A 20,018-nucleotide genomic window follows, 5' to 3' on the forward strand; every position below is an offset into this window, starting at 1 on the left:
CAAGGTATTTTCTTAAATGCTTTAGTAAGAAATAACTAATCTTAACATATTCAGCAGTTTATCCTGAAGCACAAGGAATGCTGATGAAGCGGGAATGAATTGGAAGTAAATGTTTTTAACAAGTTAGGGCAAGATTACAAGTAACAGCAAGCCCGCAATGCACAATGTCGCTGGACCGCGCTAACATTAGCGCACAACTTGATATTCCAAGTACATGGTAAAGCGCATCAACCAGAGAAGAGTTAGCAGGGTAGACTTCATTTGAGCAAAACCTATACTTTCAATTAATATCGCTAAAGCACTAACTTCAATTACAATATAGATTATATAAGAAAATATCACATTTTTGATGCCTAAGAGCCAGATTTTCTAAAGCTCGTGTTGAGGCAAGATTCTCTAACAATATCTGTCAGTGCTATGATGTCCTTCACTTGATTCTTTAAAGACAAATTTTGCCTTGATAGCTGTGTATCTTGCTTATTTAAAGTATGGAGGACAAAATCATAATTAATGTACAGGTAGCCCTCAGTTTACGCCGGGGTTAGGTTCCAGGAGGAATGGTTGTAAATTGAAACCGTTGTAAATTGAAACCCAGTTTATAATGTAAGTCAATGGGAAATGACGGGGTTAGGTTCCAGGCCCTCTCAAAATTGTCATATGTAACACCTAATACATTATTTTTAAAGCTTTGAAATGAAGACTTTAAATGCTAAACAGCATTATAAATCTAATATAGATTGTATCATCATCAAACCAAGTTTAATGAACAAAAACATTTACTAACAGCACCTATTTTTAAATAATCACACAACAGACGGCATCATCATCAAACTAAGTTTAATGAACAAAAACGTTTTTTACTTGCATTTTTCTGCAATCATTTCTCTGCATTGTTAGCATGTTAGATAATATTGGGTCTGCACCTATTCTATGCATTTCAATCTGCAGTGATTAATAGGCAGTTAGGTACCCTCACCTCAAGCTGCTGGACAGGAAGATAATAGGGAAGTGGCTGCTCGATAGCTAATGTCTGCTCTGTGTACACATTTCAATTTCAGGCTGTTAAGTTGCATAAATGTGCTGCAAAACAAACGGACAGCTCCACCTACTGGCTATTTTAATTAGTGCACTAAGCAGTCACATGACTGAAAAAAAGGTTGTTATTCTGAAACGGCGCAAATTGAACCGGCGTAAACCGAGGGCCACCTGTACACAGTAACATCTTATGAATGCACAAGGTCATTTAAAATATGAACTGAAAATATTATCAAAACGTACAAAATTCTAAGTGAACAGGAGTGTTCGTTGGACATGTCTGAAGTTTTCTCACAGGTCACATAATATTTTCTAAGTATGTTACACACTTACTCACTGTTTTATCTCACCAGATGTAAACTGGGGAGTTTGTCACAAAATATGCTATGTGCTTATTGTACTGCTAGAAAAAAACATTTACGTGAAACTAGAAGCAAATGCAAGGTAGCATGTGTTGAAAACAGAGCAATTTGATTTGTATGTGCTTAAAAAAATGTTTTAATCTGTGACTGGTGCTGCCTGTTACAATTACTCTCCCCTCTGAGATTCTCCATTCCATTACATTAGGTTTCATTACTTTGTAATGGAGGTAGCTCGCCACTTGCCCATGAAAGGATAGGTGTGATTTTTTACTCAATGATGCCTAACTTTAGAGAATCAAGCCCTTAGAGAGAAGTTGTTTAAATGAAAAAAATTGTGCTCCATTTAGATGTATAAGAGATTTTTCAGGTGATTTATGTCTTTATTTTCTAAGCCATGTTAATTAATTTAAATAAGCAATATTTAAATTAGTTAAGCCAACTGAATTACATATGTGGGGTAACAGGAAAATCTGATTAAACATGCAAAAATGTAAAAATATATTTTCTAGGCTTTCAGCTGGGATTTTGTTCCCAATTTTTCCTGCTGATTTACCTTGTGCTATCCCTACCTATACTTCTAGTTTAGGCTATTGACAGGCAATGTAAACACAGCCAGCAGAAGAAATTATACTCCCGGTGGGGTGCAGAAGAGATAACTAATAAAATGATCATTTGTTACCTGCAAGTTCAACCCATTGTAATAGGCTGTGGTTTCAAAGCACAAAACCAGCTATTTCATATACACAAATAGACTTGAAAATGTAATTTCTCATACATTTCCTACTCTGCAGCTGGTATAACAAGTCATTGGAAATACATTAAGGAAAAAACAATATTACATTATACTGTCCCTGTAAACTATAATTATTTACTATAAAAAATGTCATCACTACTTCTGTATTAGCTCTGGATTAGATTACAGTAAATCTAAAAGCCAATTCAGAGCTGATACCGGAATATTTATTGGGAACATACTGAAAGGCACTTCAATGCCCCAAAGGCAGTACTTTCAGAGCAATAGGTTTTCAAAGTGGAAGTAATTTTTTTCAAAATATATATAACAAAATAGTCATTTAAATGCTTCTGAATTTTAAAATATTTATTTTATGTCCCTTTAAGGGCTTTGTACAGAAGGACACGTATTTGACATATTTTACATGTGAAGCTGAAAACACGTTAAGTGGATACAAATATAGTGAGAAATAGAAAGATTAGTCTTTGAGCTTTGTCATATAAAGCAGTAATAATGCTAAAACAAAAGTAAGAGATTATTGAAATATTTGAAAATGATTCTTATTTCATATGATTACTGAACACTAAACTGTTAAATGAATCAATTAAAATTCTGAATCAAGAAGATACACAAATAAAAAGATATGCAAAAATACTTTCAGCTATTGAATTTGCTTGTTGGCCATTATTAACATTCACAGTATAGCTCCTGTTCACCTGAAGAGTATATATTAATATAGTACAAACCTGGCGATTATTTTTCTGGACTTCCTGAATGATTTGATTAACTTCCTCAGCATAAGCTGCAGCAGGATCTGGGTGATCTTCCCTGTACTTCCCTCTATAGGTATCAGGAGAAGGAGCCTGGAAATATGAAGGAAGCTTGGTTTAGTTTTTGGGTTCCATTATCTGCATACAAATAAAATGGCATCTCTTTGTGCTAGCACATCTTTATTGACACCCTGAGATGATGTGTTCTGTTTGGAGCGTTTTCCTAATTATTTATGAATTGCTTGTTTTTGTCCTCTCTACTATAAGGAAAATATTGTGAAAAACTTTGCATATATATATATATATATATATATATATATATATATATATATATATATATATATATATATATATATATATACATACATATATATATATATATATACATACATACATACACAGGCATCTATAGTTAGGCTGACCATATTGCCACTTTAAAAAGGGACACATATGAAAAATACATATGTCAGGGCTGTTTTCAGGGCTGTTTAAATAAATGTTTTGTATAAGAACCCTGACATATGTATTTTTCATGAGTCCCTTTTTAAAGCGGCAATATGGTCAGCCTATCTATAGTATATTGTTGTTTTTAACAAGAAGATTAGTTGTTAAGTAAATGTAAGTAAGTGCAAATAGTCACATTTATTTAAAGGGATATTAAAGTAAATATTTTCTTTATGCCTCAGAAATTATTCATGTCATTGCAAAATATCTACATGCAAAATATATGTTTAAACAGCATGCATTGTTTTGCAGGCGTGGGACACACCCCATAAAAAGATGTTGCCAATTAGGAACATATATAAACAAGCTCCTGCACAAACGTATTGTGTAGCATGTAGGAGTGTAACGGTTCTGAATTCCACAGAATGCACACAGCCTATCTGGGGAGATTGGGCATTTTTTTTAACTTTGCATAATTACACATTTTCTGGTGGAATTACATTTAATGTACCTTTAAGTTAATAGGTCAGTCTAACGCAAAAATTACATGTTCAAATTTGCATGTTATTTTTTTAATTACTGATTTTTGCAGTGCTGGCCCTCGCTTACTATGAACTTAACACCCACAAAGAAGGTTAAACACTTAAGTAAAGAAGCACCTGGGAGTCACAACCATTGCAGCTTTCAAGCAGGAAATGGATGCTACATGAGACTGGCTTCGATGATCGACTCTCCAACCATGTCCTTCTTGTGAGCTGCAACATTTGTGGCATTTTACCTATGAATTAAGCCACTTGCATTTTGCATCAAAATTTCCCTTTAAAGGGACAGTCAACACAAAATTTTTTATTGTTTAAAAAGATAGATAATGCCTTTATTACCCGTGCTTTGCACAACTAATATGGTTATATTAACATACTTTATAACCTTTAAACCTCAAAATTTCTGTCTGCTTTTAAGTTCTTTAGCGCTGTTATGACGGAAAAGAACGTCATAGCCAACGGCTGTCCTGAAGCCTACTGCACTTCCCGGATTGGAGGGCATTCCTAGCGTTACAGGGACGCCCCCAGACCCGATCTAATAATTGAAATCTCGCGATCATGTGCACAATCAAGTGATTTCAATTTGTCTACAACGGAACAATTGTTCCGATGTAGCCCATTTCACCCCGGCAGGAAAGGGTTAAAGACAGCCCCATGATCACCTGCTTTTGTATTTGCTTTTCACATCAGGGGAAGCTAGTTCATGTGAGCCATATAGATAACATAGCTCTGACGCCCATGGATTCTAACAACAAAGCACCAATTGGCTTAAATGCAATTCCATAGATAAAGTCATGTGATCAGGGGGGCATCAGAAGATGCTTAGAAACAAGGTAATCACAGAGGTAAAAAGTGTATAAATATATCCATGTTTTCTGTGCAAAACTGGGGAATGGGTAATAAAGGGATCATCTATCTTTTAAAACAATACCAAAATTTGAGTTGACTGTTCCTTTAAGTCACGTTTATAATGTAATTGTTTTGAAAGTTATACTCACATGCTCACCTTAAATGATGTGCTCTCTCAAATGTGTAGTTGACCATATATTAGATTATATGTTTCTGTTTTACAGTTTTTTATTGGACTTGATTTTCATTTATAACACCAACACTACATACTATCAATTCAATTTAATAGAAACATAAAAACATAGATTTTTACGGCAGATAAGAACCATAGTCCCAACAAGTCTGCGTAATATTTCCTAAAAGTATAAACTTATCTAGTTCGTAGGATAGCTTCATGATTATGATTGGCATTCTTAAAGTCCCCAACAGTGTTTGTAATATACACATTTGTAAAATGCAAAGGCCTAGATTTAGAGTTCGGCGGTAAAAGGGCTGTTAACGCTCCGCGGGTTTTTTTCTGGCCGCACCATAAATTTAACTCTGGTATCGAGAGTTCAAACAAATGCTGCGTTAGGCTCCAAAAAAGGAGCGTAGAGCATTTTTACCGCAAATGCAACTCTCGATACCAGAGCTGCTTACGGACGCGGCCGGCATCAAAAACGTGCTCGTGCACGATTCTCCCATAGAAAACAATGGGGCTGTTTGAGCTGAAAAAAAACCTAACACCTGCAAAAAAGCAGCGTTCAGCTCCTAACGCAGCCCCATTGTTTCCTATGGGGAAACACTTCCTACGTCTGCACCTAACACTCTAACATGTACCCCGAGTCTAAACACCCCTAGCCTTACACTTATTAACCCCTAATCTGCCGCCCACGCTATCGCTGACCCCTGCATTACACTTTTAACCCCTAATCTGCCGCTCCGTAAAACGCTGCCACCTACGTTATCCCTATGTACCCCTAATCTGCTGCCCTAACATCGCCGACCCCTATGTTATATTTATTAACCCCTAATCTGCCCCCCACAACGTCGCCGACACCTACCTACACTTATTAACCCCTAATCTGCCGAGCGGACCTGAGCGCTACTATAATAAAGTTATTAACCCCTAATCCGCCTCACTAACCCTATCATAAATAGTATTAACCCCTAATCTGCCCTCCCTAACATCGCCGACACCTACCTTCAATTATTAACCCCTAAACTTCCGATCGGAGCTCACCGCTATTCTAATAAATGGATTAACCCCTAAAGCTAAGTCTAACCCTAACACTAACACCCCCCTAAGTTAAATATAATTTTTATCTAACGAAATAAATTAACTCTTATTAAATAACTTATTCCTATTTAAAGCTAAATACTTACCTGTAAAATAAATCCTAATATAGCTACAATATAAATTATAATTATATTATAGCTATTTTAGGATTAATATTTATTTTACAGGCAACTTTGTAATTATTTTAACCAGGTACAATAGCTATTAAATAGTTAAGAACTATTTAATAGTTACCTAGTTAAAATAATAACAAATTTACCTGTAAAATAAATCCTAACCTAAGTTATAATTAAACCTAACACTATACTATCATTACATTAATTAAATAAACTACCTACAATTACCTACAATTAACCTAACACTACACTATCAATACATTAATTAAATAAACTACCTACAATTACCTACAATTAACCTAACACTACACTATCAATAAATTAATTAAACACAATTGCTACAAATAAATACAATTAAATAAACTAGCTAAAGTACAAAAAATAAAAAAGAACTAAGTTACAGAAAATAAAAAAATATTTACAAACATAAGAAAAATATTACAACAATTTTAAACTAATTACACCTACTCTAAGCCCCCTAATAAAATAACAAAGCCCCCCAAAATAAAAAATTCCCTACCCTATTCTAAATTAAAAAGGTTACAAGCTCTTTTACCTTACCAGCCCTGAACAGGGCCCTTTGCGGGGCATGCCCCAAGAATTTCAGCTCTTTTGCCTGTAAAAGAATAAATACAATACCCCCCCCCCCCAACATTACAACCCACCACCCACATACCCCTAATCTAACCCAAACCCCCCTTAAATAAACCTAACACTAAGCCCCTGAAGATCTTCCTACCTTGTCTTCACCATCCAGGTATCACCGATCCGTCCTGGCTCCAAGATCTTCATCCAACCCAAGCGGGGGTTGGCGATCCATAATCCGGTGCTCCAAAGTCTTCCTCCTATCCGGCAAGAAGAGGACATCCGGACCGGCAAACATCTTCTCCAAGCGGCATCTTCGATCTTCTTCCATCCGGTGCGGAGCGGGTCCATCTTGAAGCAGGCGACGCGGATCCATCCTCTTCTTCCGATGTCTCCCGACTAATGACGGTTCCTTTAAGGGACGTCATCCAAGATGGCGTCCCTCGAATTCCGATTGGCTGATAGGATTCTATCAGCCAATCGGAATTAAGGTAGGAATTTTCTGATTGGCTGATGGAATCAGCCAATCAGAATCAAGTTCAATCCGATTGGCCGATCCCATCAGCCAATCAGATTGAGCTCGCATTCTATTGGCTGATCGGAACAGCCAATAGAATGCGAGCTCAATCTGATTGGCTGATTGGATCAGCCAATCGGATTGAACTTGATTCTGATTGGCTGATTCCATCAGCCAATCAGAAAATTCCTACCTTAATTCCGATTGGCTGATAGAATCCTATCAGCCAATCGGAATTCGAGGGACGCCATCTTGGATGACGTCCCTTAAAGGAACCGTCATTAGTCGGGAGACATCGGAAGAAGAGGATGGATCCGCGTCGCCTGCTTCAAGATGGACCCGCTCCGCACCGGATGGAAGAAGATCGAAGATGCCGCTTGGAGAAGATGTTTGCCGGTCCGGATGTCCTCTTCTTGCCGGATAGGAGGAAGACTTTGGAGCACCGGATTATGGATCGCCAACCCCCGCTTGGGTTGGATGAAGATCTTGGAGCCAGGACGGATCGGTGATACCTGGATGGTGAAGACAAGGTAGGAAGATCTTCAGGGGCTTAGTGTTAGGTTTATTTAAGGGGGGTTTGGGTTAGATTAGGGGTATGTGGGTGGTGGGTTGTAATGTTGGGGGGGGGGTATTGTATTTATTCTTTTACAGGCAAAAGAGCTGAACTTCTTGGGGCATGCCCCGCAAAGGGCCCTGTTCAGGGCTGGTAAGGTAAAAGAGCTTGTAACCTTTTTAATTTAGAATAGGGTAGGGAATTTTTTATTTTGGGGGGCTTTGTTATTTTATTAGGGGGCTTAGAGTAGGTTTAATTAGTTTAAAATTGTTGTAATATTTTTCTTATGTTTGTAAATATTTTTTTATTTTCTGTAACTTAGTTCTTTTTTATTTTTTGTACTTTAGCTAGTTTATTTAATTGTATTTATTTGTAGCAATTGTGTTTAATTAATTTATTGATAGTGTAGTGTTAGGTTAATTGTAGGTAATTGTAGGTAGTTTATTTAATTATTTTATTGATAGGGTAGTGTTAGGTTTAATTATAACTTAGGTTAGGATTTATTTTACAGGTAAATTTGTTATTATTTTAACTAGGTAACTATTAAATAGTTCTTAACTATTTAATAGCTATTGTACCTGGTTAAAATAATTACAAAGTTGCCTGTAAAATAAATATTAATCCTAAAATAGCTATAATATAATTATAATTTATATTGTAGCTATATTAGGATTTATTTTACAGGTAAGTATTTAGCTTTAAATAGGAATAAGTTATTTAATAAGAGTTAATTTATTTCGTTAGATAAAAATTATATTTAACTTAGGGGGGTGTTAGTGTTAGGGTTAGACTTAGCTTTAGGGGTTAATCCATTTATTAGAATAGCGGTGAGCTCCGATCAGAAGATTAGGGGTTAATAATTGAAGGTAGGTGTCGGCGATGTTAGGGAGGGCAGATTAGGGGTTAATACTATTTATGATAGGGTTAGTGAGGCGGATTAGGGGTTAATAACTTTATTATAGTAGCGCTCAGGTCCGCTCGGCAGATTAGGGGTTAATAAGTGTAGGCAGGTGTCGGCGACGTTGAGGGGGGCAGATTAGGGGTTAATAAATATAATATAGGGGTCGGCGGTGTTAGGGGCAGCAGATTAGGGGTACATAGGGATAACGTAGGTGGCGGCGATTTGCGGTCGGAAGATTAGGGGTTAATTATTGTAAGTAGCTGGCAGCGACGTTGTGGGGGGCAGGTTAGGGGTGAATAAATATAATACAGGGGTCGGCGGGGTTAGGGGCAGCAGATTAGGGGTACATAAATATAACGTAGGTGGCGGTCGGCAGATTAGGGGTTAAAAATTTTAATCGAGTGGCGGCGGTGTGGGGGGACCTCGGTTTAGGGGTACATAGGTAGTTTATGGGTGTTAGTGTACTTTAGGGTACAGTAGTTAAGAGCTTTATAAACCGGCGTTAGCCAGAAAGCTCTTAACTCCTGCTATTTTCAGGCGGCTGGAGTTTTGTCGTTAGAATTCTAACGCTCACTTCAGACACGACTCTAAATACCGGGCGTTAGAAAGATCCCATTGAAAAGATAGGCTACGCAAATGGCGTAGGGGGATCTGCGGTATGGAAAAGTCGCGGCTGAAAAGTGAGCGTTAGACCCTTTAATCACTGACTCCAAATACCAGCGGGCGCCCAAAACCAGCGTTAGGAGCCTCTAACGCTGGTTTTGACGGCTACCGCCGAACTCTAAATCTAGGCCATAGTGTTTTAAATCTTACACTTATTACTTCTATAACATTTATATGGATAGTACTCTCTAGTAGATAAAAGGGTTTTGTAATTCAAATAAAGAATACGATCCTACAATCCTTTAGAAAAAACTTTTCAAAAGATTTATCTACAAAAGTCCTTAAAATTCAAGGGCATTTTCTGTATAAAATCTTTAGATACGTTTTTTAAAGGATTGCAATACAATAGTGACTGACTAAAACACATATTAAAATATATTGTTGTAGTAGACAGGTACTTACCACATGTACAAAGTCTTTCTTTGCTTCCTTTCCCAGCTGAAGAAATTTGTAAGGACTGATGTCAATCAAAGAGGTCACATGACCGTGGTAAGCGCTAAAAGAGAAACACAACACATTTACTACTACTTTTGGCAAGGTACTACATGATAAATATAAATGTGGAGAAATGTGTACAACTCAGAGACTTTCAAATACATAATTTCATTGGACTTCTGGCCTGTTTTTTTACAAGATACTGTATTTGTTGCCCATTTCATCCTCATTCCCAGCATTATTCCCTATTTTTATAATGGTCATTATCAAGAGAGCCACATCTTATACAGTAAGTATATTTAATTACAACCGAGAGGGAGTTGAAGGTTTCTCATGGCAAACTTACTTGTCTAATGTTATGACATCATGGTGACCAGTGTACTGTCGAGCCAAACGTAGCGCAAGGTCATTGGCTTCAGAACTGCAAAGGAAATTGTAAGTTCAATTTTAGAACATAGTATTTGTTTGTTTCAATGGTGGAATAATTACAAGAAAAGAAATCCATTACTAAAATGACACAAACAAAAATTTAAAGAGCTAAGATCGAAAACACCTGTGGTGAGGGACATTAATACTAATAAAATTCTAGACATGCTGATTCATAGCAAATGTTAAAATATATTAATAGAGGTAGTGGGGACTTTACTAACAGTGTTAAATCGGAAGTAGCAAATAAACATTCATAGCCCAAAATAAGCTTTATTGTCTTCTTAACAGCATTAAGAAGATGTTTTGCAGAGGGGTAACTATGGCCTCAATTGCAATCCATTGGGAGCAGCATTTTTGTCTCTTTTTTGTTCTGAAAAAGGCTAGTTTTCGACTCAGCATGATAACAACAGTGCAATTTCGACTGATCTTGCATTCGCAAATGGCTGTTTGATCCCCGGGGAAAAAATTATTATTTTCCCTATGGAACCGATAAGTTCTCGATGATCACATTACGTTTTCAGATCACCTTTCAACAGCTTTTAGAATTTGGCACTTTAAGGCACTTGACAAGTCCTTGATGGGGCTTTTTCTGGGAATAAAAAATGTTCTTATCTTGCACACAAATACTATTTATAAACTTTTCTTGCATTTCTATACATTTTCCCTACATCTAATTAGATTAGATTACTAAAACATCTGCTGAGAATGATAGATAGGAAAAAAACCGAAGTGTAAATGTAAAATATTTATACTTAGCCCTATTGAATACGTGGCAATTAACTATCAACATGTTTTGTGGCTTACTCTTCTACAGGTGATGGGAACTGAAAAGATATTCTCAGCATAGGATATAAAATAACTTACTTTTTAAATAGATTCCCTGTGGTTTAGTAGACTTTCTACCTGTATCAGAGAATACCTATTGTATGTATTACCATTATTGCCATTCAGCTCATATAGGTAAAAAGGCTACATAGAAGACTTTTATATTAATATCTGAAATCTTATATTTTTTTCCTTCAGATTTCATGCAAATAAATACTTGTGAATGTAAAGAAAATAGCCTAGTATATTTCACTAATCAAATAATTTATTTGTAGCACAGCACATTTAATGGGACTTTGAACTCATAATTGTACATGCATATTAAAAGATAAAGAATTTTGTGGTGCTATAGGAATAAATGATTATATATATATATATATATATATATATATATATATATATATATATATATATATATATATATATATATATATATATATATATATATCAGCAATAAAGTATTTTATTCAATGCAGACCATCTGGATAAAAAATAAATGTGGCTAATTATTTAGTAATGTTGTTTTGTAAAAATAAAAATGCATTGTTTTGCAGTCCAGAGACACACCTATTTAAAAGTCTCTTGATTATGTTTATCTTATCTCCTTTACTGTAGCCAGTTAGGGACAGATACACATGTACTCCTACAATGATCAAGTAATTACTTTGTGGCATGTTGCAGGGTAAGAGATATGGATTGTGAAGGATACACTTCTGACCCTGGGGAAGTTTAAAATCCACAATATTTAGAGTAAGATTACATAAGAAATAGGCAAAAAAAATAATGAAAATTGTATTTGAATGCATTATTAAACATATATGGCGATTCCTTTTGAGTTTAATGTCCCTTTAACAATATTGCTGGTGAATAATTAGATTAACATAGTCTTCTTTAACATACCCTGAGTTAACAAAATAGCAGACGGACAGCTTCTCGGGCAGTGTGGCTGTCAGTTTCTCTGCATACTGAACTAGATTATCATGCAGGAATCTTGAGTTTGTGTTAAGCATCTCCATTTGCCTCACTGCAGCCTTTGTCACTTCAGGGTGACTATGTCCAACTGCAAGGGACACAAACAATGCATTATTCATAGGCTAGCGTAGCCAAAAAACACATCAGGCCAATGAGATCATATAACAAGTAGCTCAAGCAGTTTAATACAGGTACAATAGGTGGTTAGCTGCATGTTACATAAACCAGCAGGCTGTAGATATTTCCTTACTCTTTGTTATGTTTAATTGATAGTCTTACCATGAGCGACATTGTTTATGCAGTCCAGGTACTTTTCTCCTCTTTCATCAAACATGTATTGCCCCTTGGCACGCACTATCTTGATTGGGTCTTTTGCAAAAAACACTTTGCATGATGGACTGAAAGGAAACAAAACAAGAGAAAAATGACCAAACTGTATCCAAAAAGGCCTAACGCTCTGCTAAGATAAACAACAACAAAAAAGTTGAATTTAGGGGCAATTTGGGAAACCAGCCTTATACTGATGACTTACAAACCTTTAAAAGTCATTACTCATAGTGAAGGAACAAAAAGTTAAATTAAGTTCCAATTATAGGATTGATGGCTATAGGCTAATTGTAAAACACTTTTCCGTTAAAGAACAAATTAAATAATTAAATCTTACTTGGATCTTGCACATGAATTCATGGGGTAGATTTAACAAGCAACGGATGCTGCTTTCCACCCCCGAAGTTTCAGGTCCGCCTGAATAGGAAGTTAAGAAGCAGCGGTCTAGCGGACTGTAATCATCCCAATTCGATATGATCAGGATGATTGGCCGCAAATGTGCAGGGGGCAGCATTGCACAAGCATGTCGGGCGGACATGATTCACTATAGGGAATCATGTCTGCCTGGCATTTGTTAAATCTACCCCCATGGTCTTTTTTTACAACCCATAACACCTAACCCATTGCTAGAAGCTGATTTACATAATTTTAAAAAATGCTCAAATTTGCAATGGGAGTAAACACTTAGGCAACTTAGGCAACAAGAAACCACGGGTGGTTGGTGGGTATGCGCAACTACTAACTGATTGGCTTAATAGTGATGCGGGGGCGCTGCAATGCTTGTATTTCCCAAGATGAAATTACCTATGTGTTTAACCCTTTTGTAGGGTTAAACAGATAGATAGTAGTGTAAATGTTGCATGCTTTTATTAATTAGAACTTGTCATTTTTGTATTATAATGTTCCTTTTAGCAGTTGGTTTGTCTGATTAAAGGGACACTGAACCCAAAATTTTTCTTTTGTAATTCAGAAAGAGCATGCAATTTTAAGCAACTTTCTAATTTACTCCTATTATCAATATTTCTTCGTTCTCTTGCTATCTTTTTTTGAAAAAGAAGGCATCTAATCTTTTTTTGGGTTCAGTACTCTGGACAGCACATTTTTTATTGGTGGATGAATTTATCCACCAATCAGCAAGGACAACCCAGGTTGTTCACCAAATAAAGATACCAAGAGAATGGAGAAAATTTTATAACAGGAGTAAATTAGAAAGTTGCTTAAAATTTCATTTCAATCTGAATCACAAAGAACATTTTTGGTTACAGTGTCCCTTTAATACCTCTTGTATGCATAATGCTTTGTACACTTTTTTTTATAACACATATTATTAATTTATTACTTAGAAAAGTTACTTTTTGTTATTGCTCAGAACTAAATCTCACTGGTTTTATTTACACAGGGCACGGCAGGTAGAAGTCCATATTAATCTCTTTATATACATTGTTCACATTAAACAGCAAGGCTTTAAATCATTGTATCCATAAAAAAAACACTCATAAAGTTTCTGTAGTTCTGGTGACACTTTCCAGCTTAGCTTTTATTTAATGAGAAACTATAGTTTCATTTTATAGTAATGTTTCATATATTTCTATATTTTATTATCACATTAAGTATTTTAAAGCTATATTGAAAATGTTGTTTTTAACCATAACAATACAAATGTACAGTTTCAGCCCAGCAGTTAATACTAATTGCTTTTGGACACAAACTGTTAGTAATCTTTCTCTTGCTCAACAGACAGACTGTGGGACTCCCATTGTCTGTGTACTTTCAGCTTTCCATACTTTGTCCTCCAAACCAGATCAGACTGGTTGCAAATACTAACTACAGAGACTGTAATCACCATAGCTAATCTGTAGAAAAACAGACTGTCAAAAAAATAAAACTCCATGGCTTCACCCTGAAAACACATATTTTATAGACAGTACCTTAAGTTGTTAACAACATTGCACAGAGCTGATCTGAGTGCACAAATAATAGAAGTTGTTTACACTAACTGGATAATTCATGTGTTTCATAGGGTCCAAAAGTGGCCCCTCATAGAAGTGGGAGGAATGAAATAGAGGCTTTCACTTTATTTTGCAGAGCTGAACATGTTGTTTGATTTAATCTGCTCTACTTAGTATGTGAAACTTATTTGTACCATGATGACGACTTAGTTTACTTTCTTTTTTTCTCTATAGTTATATAGATAGCAATAATATGTGATTAATGCTCTGATCTGAGTTTGTACTATTGTATGCTTTTTGCCTCAATAAAAATAAAAAAAATAAATTAATACAAAGCACAAAGTCTAAACATAAAAAAATAATAAAACAAATTAGTTGTTTCAAATTGTATTCTCTATCTGAATCATGAAAGAAAAAGTGGAGTTTTATGTCTCTTTAAAAATGACTCTAGCTGTTTGTGTCAACTAACTATGGTTTCTATTACATCGGCCAATAGAGAGGTCTATTTAAAGCCATCCAACCATGAGAACTGCTCGTCATGGGGTTTCTGAATTGCTTTTAAATTCCAGACCTTTCTAAACCATCAGAAAAACCTGTCAGATAGTTTGTATTAAAAGGACATTACGTGTTAAAGGGACAGTATACTGTAAAATAGTTTTTCCCTTAATGTGTTTACAATTACTTCTTTTACCAACTGCAGAGTAAAAAATGTATGAAAATTAGCTTTTAAGGCTTATTTGTGTATATTAAAGCTCTGATTTTGTGTTTTGAAGCCACAGCCTAATAAAATGGGTTGAGCTTGTAGGTATAATCAGATCTCATTACTGTATCACATTGTGCACATATACCTGCTTCTTTATCTTATATCTGTCCTTAAAACAATCACCAGTACTTTGAGAGAACAATGGAAAATCAGCATTTTATTACCTTATCTCTGCTATATCCCACTGGAAGTGTAATTTCTTCTGCTGGCTGCGTTTACAAAGCTTATCTATAGCTGGTACGCGCGGCCACAAACTTTCAGAATAGGTGGGGATACCACATGCTAAATCAACAATTTCAAATGCCAATATAAGGGCAAAGGAGCTACTTGTAAACAATTTAATACACTCCAGCAGGTAAAGTGGATCATTGGGAACAAATTAAAGGGGAGAAAAATTTTGAGTAAACTGTCCCTTTAAGTTCAATAAAGTAGGCTTAAAAGCATTGTAAGAAAATATATATCATTTGTTGACACTTTAACTGCTTCAAGCCGTAGTGCTGCTAACGTGCTAGAGTGTGATGGAAAAGCAAATTTCTCTTAATATTATCCCAGATGTAAAATGTAATCCCTCAGTAAACACACACTTTTTTCTGCATGACAATAGAGAAGACTTTCACAAGCATATTCCGTCATCAGACCTCCAAACTGTCCCTATTTGAGACAGCCATATGTCCCTATTTGCACAAGTTTATGTTTTAAATAGGGCATGTAATTTTAAACAACTTTCCAATTTACTTTTATCACCAATTTTGCTTGAAGGCCGCCTCTAATCTAAATGCATTTTGATCGTTTTTCACCACTAGAGGGTATTAGTTCACGTGTTTCATATAGATAACATTGAGCTTGTGCATGTGAATTTACCATGGAGACAGCTCTGATTGGCTAAAATGCAAGTCTGTCAAAAGAACTGAAATAAGGGGGCAGTCTGCTGAGGCTTAGATACGAGGTAATTACAAAGATAAAACGTGTATAATTATAACTGTGTTGGTTATGCAAAACTGGGGAATTGGTAATTAAGGGATTATTTATCTATCTTTTAAAACAACAAAAATTCTGGTGTTGACTGTCCCTTTAAACTTTCATGATTCAGATAGGGTATATCATTTTAAACAACTTTCCAATTTAATTTTATCATGAAATTGGCTTTTTTTCTCTTGGTATTTTTTTGTTAAAGGCTAAACCTAGACAGGCTCATAGGTTGATTTCTAAGACTCTGCAGTCCACCTCTTATCTCACTGACTAGCTGTGAATAGGTAAAACATTTGCTGTCTGTTCATGTGTGCCATAAAGATAACATTGTGCACACTCCCAGGGAGTTATTTAAGAGTCAGCACTTATTGCCTGAAATACAAGTCTGTAAAAAGAACGTAAATAAAGGGGTATTCTGCAGGGGCTTAGATACAAGGTAATCAGAGGTAAAACGTATATTAATATAACAGTACTGGTTATGCAAAACTGGAGAATGGTAGATAAAGGGATTATCTATCTTTGTAAATAATACAATTTTTGGTGTTGACTGTAAACTATATAGACTGCAATCCTGCAAGCTAACTGCTGTGCGTACATACATTACGCAAAACGCATGATTTGTATAATTGCATCATTAAAACTATTTAATATTCATCTAAGTCAGAAAAATTGTGACAGACTCCTGTATGCATCTGATCCTTTTCACCTTGAAACGGATATGAAAGTTTCATTGGTAAAAAAAGTTATATCAAAGTAAAGATAAAAATAATCAAATTAAGTTAAAAACAACAAACAACTTGTTTTCTTGCTAAATATGCACTTAGAAATTCCCAATATAGCCCTGCAGCTAGATAAGCAAGCAGACTTTGCACAACTTAGGTTCTATTGTCACATAATTTATGCAGCAAATGTCCTCTACTAAACATGGGCAATAAACTGATTGCAGCTAGTTTAGATGTCTCCTATCAACACATCAAATGAGAAACTGCTATCTTGCCTTTAAATTCCTTTTAAAATGACAAATAATACATATTGCAATGATTTACACTAAGTATGTATAACCCACTGTTTCGATTTTTTTTATTACAACAATGAAACAGACTCTTTGGGGCTGACTTATGAAAGTGTGAGCGGACATGATACGATGTAGCGTAGTTGCCAAGGTAGAATCAGTGGTCACTCACTGGTGCCCTACTTTCCTATGTATATGTAGATATTGCTTATAACTGGAACTGCCACTGTTGTCAATAAGGCAATGCAAGATAAGGTCACCCACAGTCATATAATTTCTTTCCAAGGAAACAGATTAGTCAGCACATTTTCTGTGCATTTGATATTCAGGACACAAGCAAACATATAACACATACAAACACCTTCTAAACTGACTGTGAAGCTTTGCACATTGGGGACAACAAGTGTATACATTTATTTTGCACAAAGACTTAAAACTGGTATTTCAACAGACTTTGTTACAGGTTTAAAGGGACACTGTTTTTTTCAGGTTTGTGAATATTGTCTCTGTCTACCAAAATAGCACAGTACTGCATAAGTTATCTGCTGATTTTAAAAAATAAGATTCAATAGATTTTACTTACGTTATTTTTTCTTTGATATTGTATTATATTATAAGTTATATATGGGGGTTTTTATACTGTATTATGCGTTCCATAACTCCATGTACAGTCCCAGTCTCAGGCTCTCAGCTGTTTTGGCTGCTTGTTGAAGAGATACTTGGAATTCACTCAATTCAAGCAATATGTGGAATTTCTAACTGAAAAGCAACTAATTGGCAAAAACTGTATTTATAGGGTCACATAAATGCTATGACTACAATGTTGTGGTTAATTGCAAAACATTTTACAGCTGGGCAATGTTTTTTTTTTGCCTAATGAATTCATTTCTCCCCATGCAAAGGGACTATATGCATTCACCTCCTCTTTACCTACTTTGTTTAAGGTGTAAAACACCCTTTTCCTGTTCTTCCAGGAAGCATGACACCATAAAACATAGCAATTTAGAATTATAGCCATCCCCTCCCAAAAGTAATCTGGTTTGCTGGTAAAACTATAAATGCACGCTGCAGGCTGTTTCCTCAAACAGTGGGCTACATTCACTATTCTTCTCTCCAGCCCAACTACTTCAATTGTTATTCTATGCAGCCAAGGGTGGCATTAGGCGATGATATTTTGAGGGTGCAAACAGTTTCTTACAACTGCAAATAATACTGAAGGAGAACCTTGCATTGTCTTGTTATCTTGCATTTGTTGATTATGCAAATCTAATGTGTTGACTGGTCCTTTAAATTTCCAATTGTTTTATTCCCCTTCTCCCTCCTTTGCCTCCTTCTTATATATGTAAATATAGAGCACACTATCTTGCATATTCATGGCAGCTGGCCCTACAGTGCTACAGTCTGGGCTTAGCACCCCCTAGAACTAGCATTGTTTAGAGCCCACTCACTTAACAAAGGAGATACGAGCAAACTTTTTAAAGGGCATGATGGTCAAACATTTTCTCATTCTCTGTATAATTTGAAATAGAATATTTTTAAAAAAAATAATGTATTACTTTTCCTTTTTTTAAACTAAAATAAATAATAAACACCCCTATGCTGAATAAAACTAGCTTTTTCTATGTAAGCTTTTAATGAGCAATGTGATCCCAGAGGTCATTTGTACACAATTGTGCACTTCCTGTTATTTTGATATATATAATAAAAATGTAACTTGATTTTTCATATACATGACAGAAAAAGTTTGAGTACCATGTCCCTTTAAAGACTATTGTTAAGAGACTTTACAATGAAAGTTAAGAGTATGGTGAGCCACTTAGGTACCATTTAAGGTTGCCTAATAATTATATAGTGATTTTAGAAATCCTATGTTTTAAAAAAAAATAAAATAAAAAAATAACAGGATTAAGATGACTCAGCTAAAACATATGATTATATATTTGCTTTAGAAACACTTTAAAAAAAAACAGGTAACACGAAAAATGTATACTCTATGCACAAAAAGTAGAACTTTTTTTAAAAAACATATTCTATTCAAACTGAAATGATGTATACACTAAAATAAATCCCATTAAAGTTTTGAAAAAAAAACAAACTGCTAAGCTTTTAAACTGGCATATAATATACCTCTATATTTATGATATGAAAAAAATGTTTTTAAAAATAACTCATAATGAAGATATAAAAAATCTTACCCAATGTGTTTTTTTCTCAGCTCCATAGTCTTTTCTTTGGTGTATGATTCACACATGTTTGCTTTTGTCAGCGGAGCTTGGCACAGCACAAGTCAGATGAGGTTGTCTGCCCTGTCTGACTCCTAATAGTTGTCAGTGATGTTCCTAGACTCTTCCTTCTGGTATTTATAAACTGTCAGTTTACTCTGAGAGCACAACCTCCTCCACTCCCCCCTCCTCCACTCCCCCCTCCCCACCTCCTTGAATAATTAACCCCTCCACTGAATGTTAGTGACCTGTAAACCATGTAAGGAATTTGAGTTCATTTTTGCACATGGTTCAAAATGTAATATAAAAAAAAAAAACATTACCCTCTACGTCTGTTAAAAATATGCAGATGTGTTATCTAAAAAACACTGGATTTTGTGTGAATGCCAAATAATAATATATATTCCACTGGATTCAAAAAGATAACTGACTTAAATGAGCAAGAAATGTAAAATATTGTTATTATCATGTATCTGTAAAGTGCCACTGGATTGTTAATTTGTTAAAGGGACAGTATACACTCATTTTCATATAACTGCATGTAATAGACACTACTATAAAGAATAATATGCACAGATACTGATATAAAAATCCAGTATAAAACTGTTTAAAAACTTACTTAGAAGCTGTCAGTTTGGCTCTGTTGAAAAGGTAGCTGGAAAGCCCACTGCAAGTGGGAAATAAGACACTCCCCACTCCCCCTTCTTTTGCATATGAAAAGACCCTTTACACAAACAGGAGCAAGCTGGAGTAGGTAGCTGACGGT

At 35.3% G+C, this 20,018-nt stretch overlaps 1 protein-coding gene across 2 annotated transcripts in view; it reads right to left on the reverse strand.

Moving 5' to 3' along the window:
- ETNPPL (ethanolamine-phosphate phospho-lyase) overlaps positions 1-19,375 on the reverse strand; it is a 39,444-nt gene extending 20,069 nt beyond the window's left edge. For both annotated transcript variants that reach the window (XM_053703535.1, XM_053703534.1), the window contains exons 1-6: positions 19,226-19,375; positions 12,290-12,408; positions 11,939-12,098; positions 10,131-10,205; positions 9,752-9,845; positions 2,877-2,993 (exon numbers count right to left, since the gene is read on the reverse strand). In XM_053703535.1, coding sequence (XP_053559510.1) covers positions 2,877-2,993; positions 9,752-9,845; positions 10,131-10,205; positions 11,939-12,098; positions 12,290-12,408; positions 19,226-19,281 — 621 coding nt within the window. In that variant the 5' untranslated portion in view covers positions 19,282-19,375. The remainder of the gene's footprint in view (positions 1-2,876; positions 2,994-9,751; positions 9,846-10,130; positions 10,206-11,938; positions 12,099-12,289; positions 12,409-19,225) is intronic.
- Positions 19,376-20,018: the final 643 nt, after the last annotated feature.

Source organism: Bombina bombina, chromosome 2 (assembly GCF_027579735.1).
Source record: "Bombina bombina isolate aBomBom1 chromosome 2, aBomBom1.pri, whole genome shotgun sequence".
NCBI classification, from domain to species: domain Eukaryota; kingdom Metazoa; phylum Chordata; class Amphibia; order Anura; family Bombinatoridae; genus Bombina; species Bombina bombina.